General features: G+C 40.2%; 2 protein-coding genes across 2 annotated transcripts; both read left to right on the top strand.

The window, feature by feature from the left end:
* The first annotated feature begins 1,633 nt into the window (after positions 1–1,633).
* Positions 1,634–4,051, top strand: LOC106345798 (polyadenylate-binding protein-interacting protein 8-like). Its single transcript, XM_013784979.3, has 10 exons — positions 1,634–2,235; positions 2,475–2,588; positions 2,700–2,744; positions 2,825–2,897; positions 2,969–3,081; positions 3,156–3,215; positions 3,294–3,341; positions 3,437–3,505; positions 3,636–3,697; positions 3,766–4,051. Exons 1-10 carry the CDS (start codon positions 2,014–2,016, stop codon positions 3,824–3,826), a joined length of 867 nt encoding a protein of 288 aa, XP_013640433.2. The 5' UTR covers positions 1,634–2,013; the 3' UTR covers positions 3,827–4,051.
* Positions 4,052–4,310: 259 nt separating this feature from the next.
* Positions 4,311–6,787, top strand: LOC106345797 (translation initiation factor IF-2-like). Its single transcript, XM_013784978.3, has 4 exons — positions 4,311–5,417; positions 5,908–6,057; positions 6,151–6,336; positions 6,420–6,787. Exons 1-4 carry the CDS (start codon positions 4,344–4,346, stop codon positions 6,498–6,500), a joined length of 1,491 nt encoding a protein of 496 aa, XP_013640432.2. The 5' UTR covers positions 4,311–4,343; the 3' UTR covers positions 6,501–6,787.
* The last annotated feature ends 1,200 nt before the right edge of the window (positions 6,788–7,987 follow it).

The following is a 7,987-nucleotide window of genomic DNA, read 5'->3' as shown; positions in this document are numbered from 1 at the left end:
CACAAGCAAGCTAATCGGCCAAGCAAAGAACAATCATACTTGATTTCAATTTCAATTTCAATACCATTCTAACATGAGATTCTAAGTGCAATTGCAATCAATCAATGTGATTAGGTTTAGTTATGAATACAACAAGGCCACACGGCCACAAATATGATTATGTCTAGAATAGTTTAACCTAATCCTATAGTTTCATATTTCAATTTTAAACAATCTAAACTAGATCATTAGGGTTTTAGTTTAAACATGCCAATCAATTCAGATTTCAAGATTCAAGTTTAAACAATCATAATCATAGTTCTAGGTGATCAATCAATCAAACAAAAAATTTTAAAATCCAAACAATTAAAATCGATTTTTCAAATTAGGGTTTTGGGAATTCGATTTGATCTTAGATCAAGGGAGTTTAATTTTGAGATTCAAAACCTTCAAGGTTCTGATTTTAATTGATCATTGGATCAAATCTTGATTTTAGGGTTTGGATCGAACGTATAGAGCTTCGATTTACTCATAGGGTATTGATCTATTATCCTATGGCTTTCATCCTTTTAGAGATTATATTTTAGGGTTTCAATCTTTACAAAACAACCAGATTTGATTCATGTTTTCAGAATTTGAATTACCTTTAGGTTTTAAAGATTGTAGAACCGGACCACCAAGAGAACCTCGAGCTGGATGGGACGCAAGCTGGAACAAGCTGGAACGCGTCTGATCGGGAACGCGAGCTGTAGCTGTCCGGGATGTAAGCTGAGAACGAATAGAGCTGAGGCTGAGTCCGTCTAGTATCAGGAACGCCTTAGGGCTGGGGCTGATCGGATGAACACGAGCTGGAACGCTTGCAAGAACAGATTAGGGTTTGTCGGGTTCGGATTAGGGTTCCAAAGCAAATCGGCGCGCACTATATCGGTGCGTGAGGGCGCGTCGGTGGTTAGATCGACAAACGGTTTGCAGTGACTGATTCGTCTTGGCAAGGGTTTCGATTTGATATCTTGATCGTTTTCTGGGTCCTCACGGTTTGGGAGAACGACCTCTTTGAAGTTCCGAGGTAGATTCTTTTTGTTTAGGGTTTTAGGGGTTTGGTTTTAGGCTCAGGGTGTTAGAGGCTATCGTGCTGATAACGTGTTGTAAAACGAAGGTTTGAGAACTGAATGTTTATATATTTCATTAATGAATAAGTGTTCCCTTTATATAGAGAATTACAAGATAAATAAAAAGTTAAGTATCCAAAACCTAAATTCACTATGATTAGGAAAACTATTAATACATAATAATAGAAAAATAACAATTACAAGGAAAATGAAAGATGGTTTCCTTTTCTCTAATCCGCCTCTCTCTCTCTCCAAGTCGTGGCCGACTTTCTCTCTAGGGTATGGGCCGGTTATGGACCGGACCAGTTATGGACCGGACCGATTATGGACCGGACCGGTTATGGACCGGACCGGTTATGGACATCCACTAATTGATTTATAACACAAATGTAATTATTTTATTTTTGACAAAGACTATTGTTGGAAATCTAGAATTTGGGGGCACTTGTGGGATATAATAAAATAATGGGGCATGCGAGTTATTTTCAAGGTCGTTCACAACGAATAATAAATAACAAAAATTCTTTCTTTTCTCTATTTGTTTATTGTTTCTTTTTTCGTTCGCTAAATATTACTAAAAAACAAATTTATTTTCTACGGAAAACAAGTGAAGAGAAGCCGTCTTCTCTGCATAGGGAGCCACCGTCTAAAACCACCGCACCAGCTTTCCCTCTACATCAGCTTCCGAATTACATTATATATATATATCTACGATCATCAACCATTCTCGTCTCTGAAATGGGTTTCGTTGATACTCTCATTTCTTGATTTTAAGCAATTTTCTTTTGTGTAGAGAGTTTCTCTCATCCAAAAGTTTGCATCTTTACCCAAAAAAAAAAGTTGGAAACCTTAATCTCCTCCGTCTTCAGTTTTGTTTGAATTGTCAATATTTGGGTTGTTGTATTTGGGAATCTCCGATCTAAAAATGGCTGCGATCACTGAGAGTGTCGATTCTGGTGTTGGTGAGGGAATTGAGAATCGCTTGGTGAAACCGGAGTCTGATCAAGTGAAGAAACTGAATCCTGAAGCTAAGGAGTTTATCCCTTCTTACAAGAAGAAGATTAATAATCAGTCTCTGTCTTCTGGTGATTTTGCCATCACTAAGAAGCATTCTGCTGGTGAAGAATTCAACAAACAAGATGGCAGGGTAATGAAAAAGTTTGATCTTTTCTGTTTGTTTTGGTTGTTGTTGAAACTGTAAATGAATTTGATTGGCTGCTTATGTGATGAGAAGTTAGTTTGGGTTCTTGATTATGATAGAAAGTCTCTAGCTTGGAGGTTTGTTTGATGATTTTGCAAATAGAAAGTTTCTGTTTTTACTTAACATTTCATCAATTGAGGATCTTTTACATTAACCTTATCAAGTTTGGTTTTTGTGGATTACAGAGAAGAAACGGTTATAACCAAGGGAGGAAAGTTAGGTTAAGTGGAAGAGGTTCAAAGGCTCAGAGAGAAGATAGTATTAGAAGAACAGTCTATGTGTCTGACATTGATCAGAGTGTAAGTTACCTCAAGTCTCTCTCTCTCTCTTTCTCTCTCTCTCTCTCTCTCTCTCTTTCAGGTTTGCAAGAAAATGTATCATTCTAATTCTATATTCTTCTTTCTATTTAGGTGACTGAGGAAGTCTTAGCTGGATTGTTCAGCAGCTATGGCCAAGTAAGTTTAAAATCCACAAGCTAAATCCTTTTATTTGTGTCTGGTTAAGTGTTAACATTGTGTTCTTTCTTCTTTGGAAGGTTGTTGATTGTCGAATCTGTGGAGATCCAAATTCAGTTCTTCGCTTTGCGTTTGTTGAGTTCTACGATGACCGTAAGTTATATTAAAGCTGTCTTCTTTAAAAGTTTTGATTTTACATTAGTAAGAATGCTTGGTTCAAGCAGAAGGTGCAAGGGCTGCTTTAGGTGTGGGTGGGACGATAATAGGTTATCACCCAGTTAGAGTATTGCCTTCAAAGACTGCTATTCTTCCAGTGAATCCCACATTTCTCCCCAGGGTAATGTAAACAACAGTTTCCATTTCGAGGTTTGGAATCTGAACTTTTATGTCTCCTTTTTGTGTTGTGTTCAGTCAGAAGACGAGAGGGAGAAGTGTACAAGAACCATCTACTGCACTAATGTCGACAAGAATGTAAACACTTGTTTTCTGTTTTTGCATTTTGTGTACAAGTTCTCAGTTTTTAAGATTACTTGCTTTAAACTTTTGCAGGCGACTGAAGATGATGTCAGAATCTTCTTTGAGTCTGCCTGCGGTGAGGTCAGTCTAGAGCTACTACTATCTTCTCTCTCTCTCTCAACATACAATATGAGGTTTTGTAAATGCAAGAAATAACATTTTCTTGTGTTATACAGGTTACTCGCATAAGACTTCTTGGTGACCAGTTGCATTCTACTCGCATAGCTTTTGTTGAATTTGCCATTGTAAGCTCCTTCAGATTCTTTTCTTTTAAACATCAGCTTTTTGTGTCTTCTTTCATTAGTGTTGTTAGCTTTTGATTATTAGTTTTACTGAACAACTGAATATGTTTTTTTGCTTTGGGGATGGAAATAGGCAGATAGTGCAGTTGCGGCGCTCAGCTGCAGCGGAGTAGTCTTAGGTTCTCAGCCGATAAGGTACGTTTTGCAATTAATCTTTGGCTGAATATCAAAACATGATCTTGAAACCTTTTTGATTTATTCAGGGTAAGTCCTTCAAAGACACCAGTGAGATCACGATTCATTCGATCACCATTCACAAACTAGGAGAGAAACAGAACCCAAGAGGCTTTGTTGATGAAGGATAGTGATGCAAACACTTCGTTTTTCATTTGGCATTTTAATTATTTTCTAGAGCAGAGTTATATCTCCCAGTTCTGTAGTATGTGGAGACAAAACCAACAATCAACATACTTCTGAGTTCGTGTTCTGATACTCATTTGAGTATTTATAGTACCTTCTTTCTCAAAATGGAAGAATATTAGTTTCGTTTTTGGTTGATTCTTAGTTATCGGGAAAGTAAAATATATCTTATTCTTGATCTCGTTGGAGCTGATTACAAGCCATGCTTAAGGTTTCGATTTCTTGCTAATTACGAACCAGCAAGCGTGGCTCTAACCACGGGGGTTTTTGGGACAAATCAAAAGTATATATCCTTTAACTCGCGTATTGAAAAACTTTAGGGACTGGTTTGAAAATATGTAAACGACATCGTTTCGGAGAAACCCCAGTTTCGGATTTAACAGAGTGACGCAAAACCCTGGATCAATCGCGATTGTGACAGATGAGAGGAGCAATTGGAAGAAGATTGTCGAACCCTAGCAATGGCTTTAGCCTTGCCTCCATAGTCAAGCACACTCCATTTCTCGTCCAACCTACTTCTCACTTCTCCTCATCCTCCTCCGACGGCGGCGCTGTCCGTGGCCGTGGACGCGGACGCGGCGGTTCCGGATCCCCCGCCGCTGGAGCGGGACAGTTCGGTTTCAATCGCGAACCGGAAAAAGCGAACGAACCGGTCGGTCAAGCACGTGGCTCGTCGGAATCGCAATCTCCAGGAGGATACGGTCATGGTCGTGGCCGCCCGATCCAATCCGATCCGATCTCTCCTCCGTTCTCCTCATTTGTCAAACCAGACTCGCATAGCGTTGGCCGCGGAAGAGGATCCCTCCGATCAGACCCCGTTTCACCTTTCTCTCCTGAGCCTCCTCGCCATCCAGCTCCTCCACAGCCGCAGCAACCGCGTTTCGAACCAGCCAAGGATGGCGTTCAGGGAAGTCCTCCATTTGCGAAGCTTGAGGCTACAAAGGATGCAACTTCGCCGCCGCCGCCGCCACCACCAGGGGCTCCGAACAACATATCTAATGCTTTAGGAAGTGGAGCAGGTCGCGGAAAACCCTTTGTGCAAAATGAAGACAACCGTCACATTCAACGCTCTCCTCAGCCTCTGCAGCGTCAGAAGCGAGTTCAACCGCCCAAGGATACAACTCCACGACCCCAACTGAGTCCGGAAGAAGCTGGAAGGAGAGCAAGGAGCCAGCTTTCCCGCGGTGAAGCTGAAGGAGGCAGCGGTGGTGGTGTGAGGGGAAGAGGAGGAGGCAGGGGAAGAGGGAGAGGAGCGAGAGGGAGAGGCAGGGGGAGAGGTGGCGAAGGGTGGAGAGATGATAAGAAAGAAGAGGAAGCTGAACAAGAGGCTTTGAGTGTGTTCGTTGGAGATAATGCTGATGGAGAGAAGTTTGCTAAGAAGATGGGAGATGAGATTATGGCAAAGTTAGCTGAAGGTTATGAGGATATCTGCGAAAGGGCTTTGCCTTCTACTGCTCATGATGCCTTGGTTGATGCTTATGACACTAATCTCATGGTAAAGTTTCCGTCTTTCTTTTCGTTCTCTTCACTGATGATTGTGTAGAAAAAGTTTACAGTTTGATCATGAAAAGTGAATAATGAGGAAGCAGTGTCATTAATATTGATTCATAGGCTATAAATCATAGATTCGTAGTTTGTGGGGGCCTTGAAGCCTATAAGATTGTGTTTGTATGTTCTTAGATTTATAACACAGCCTCTGAAGTTAACAGTTTGATGCAGAGAATGCTAGACACTATCACTTCGAGTAGGATCAGGAATAGTCTGTAATGATGAAGAAATATCATTAATATTGATTCATACACTCTGGATCATAGGTTGTGGTGGCCTTGAAGTGTATAAGATCGTGCTTGTTTCTATTTACACAGCCTCTTAGTTTTTTAGTCTTTCAGTCAAAGGAACATGAAGAAGTGCCTTTTTGTTGTTTGGGTTTGCATGAAAATGGATGTTGACTCCCTGAGTTTTCTGTCTCCCGCTTTGTTTTATAGATTGAGTGTGAGCCAGAATATTTGATGCCTGACTTTGGATCAAATCCTGACATTGATGAGAAGCCACCAATGCCTCTGCGTGAGTGTCTTGAGAAGGTGAAACCTTTCATAGTGGCTTTAGAGGGGATCAAGGATCAAGAAGAATGGGAGGTAAAACAATGGTCAGCTTGCTTTTTTATGCATCCACGCAGTACTTTTGTTTCGTTTGATCACTTAATCTTCTCTTCTTTTTTTTTTGTTCAGGAAGCAATAGGTGAAGCGATGGCGGAAGCTCCCCGTATGAAAGAGATTGTTGATCACTACAGTGGTCCTGATAGGGTAACAGCTAAGAAACAGAACGAGGAACTCGATAGGATTGCTACAACAGTTCCCCAAAGTGCACCTGATTCTGTGAAACGATTTGCAGATCGTGTTGCTCTTAGCCTCAAGGTTTGATATCACTCTGTTTTTTAATCAGAGATTTCTCTTAGGAAGATGTGTTGATGTTATTCTGAAACTTTTGGGTAATGCAGAGTAATCCTGGGTGGGGATTTGACAAGAAGTACCAGTTCATGGACAAGCTCGTTTTGGAGGTGTCACAGAACTACAAATAGAGAACTTAAGGTTTCAAAGACATTCTTAAAAAGCTTAATCGTCGCAGCTGAGTTTAGATTCGAATGAAGAATCTTGCCTCTACTTAAACGATAGTTTGGCCTTTGAAAGGTCTCGCCTTTCACCTTTTTTTCATTATACGTTGTCAAGGTTTCCATAATAATGGCATTGTTCTTTCGATATTGTAACTCAAGAGATCGTTTTCCTTCTGTTTTTCTTAATTTTATTAAGATGTTCATTCGAAGAGAGAATGTTTACTAAATAGTAAATATCAAGTTTTGTTTGCACCCGTGACGTATCTAATAGAATATACATGGTATTCACAAGTGCTGGGATCATTCTCGAGTTGACCTGACCTTTATACATTTACATGTTTTGTTTTCTTGATATTTAAACAAGAAGAAAATTTCCTTTTTTTTTATCAAATCTTACTTTTATAAAAGTCTTACTCTCCATAAATGGAGAAAATGGAGAAAGTGTGTGTACACGAAGACGAAGCTATCCATGGCAAACAACAAACAGTTATTACAAGGAAGCAAATGCAACATAGAAAGATATGGGCATACAAAACACTTAAACAACTAATGATGTCGAGAAGTCTTCTAATCTCAGCGACTATCGAGCTGTAAAGTAAGATGAAGCCTTGGAAATTAGTGACCACAATCAGTGATATAAATCCCAAAATTGAAGCAGCAACAAGTGCACAATCAACAATCTTCAACATGGCTACAAAGCCGTTGATTAGAACTTCAGTGTTAGAAGTATCTCTAATCTTCAACAATACATTCCCTACACCAAAACCACATAAAGTAGATGATGAAATTGGGAGAAGAACAAATTCCATAAAAGCGGAAACCGGACAGTAAACGATCCGATTCACATGATGAGTGGATATGTGAGGCATCAATCCATTAAGCTGAAACTGAGCACATAAGGACTTGAATACCACAAAGATAGAACTGCATACTGCAGTAAAGGGACTGCATACTGCAGTAAAGGGCCGCACCAAGGCGAGAAACAGAGATAGATCAAAGGAGAGTTCAAGATACCAAACCAATGATATCAACTCATCACCTAATATTAAGTTAAAAAATCTCTGAGATAACACCTGGATTAATGGAAGAGGAAGAGAGACGGAGATGGAGTTGGGGATGGGGATGGGGAATCAACAAACACTATGACAAGCATAATGAACTGGAGAGGAGGATATATGAAATCTATGGGAGAAAAACGGTGAAGACTCCAATCAACGTACCAGTAAAGGAACACACTGCATACTGCAGGAGACAAGCACTTTGAGACAAAACATGTGTCATCAACATACACCAGAGAAATAACACCATCACTGAACACAAGCACCAGATTCAGCAAAAGGGATTTCAAATCAGGAGTTTTTGAAACCAGTTGAGAAGAGGCTGTGTCGAACATCAGAAGAAGAAGCACGAGATTGAACGGTACGTCAGGAGGATCCGGTGGTTTTGGCGGAGAG

The sequence above is a fragment of the Brassica napus genome, chromosome C6 (genome assembly GCF_020379485.1).
Source record: "Brassica napus cultivar Da-Ae chromosome C6, Da-Ae, whole genome shotgun sequence".
NCBI lineage: Eukaryota > Viridiplantae > Streptophyta > Magnoliopsida > Brassicales > Brassicaceae > Brassica > Brassica napus.
Note: the sequence above shows the minus strand (reverse complement) of the source record. Positions and strands in the feature narration are given on the sequence as shown.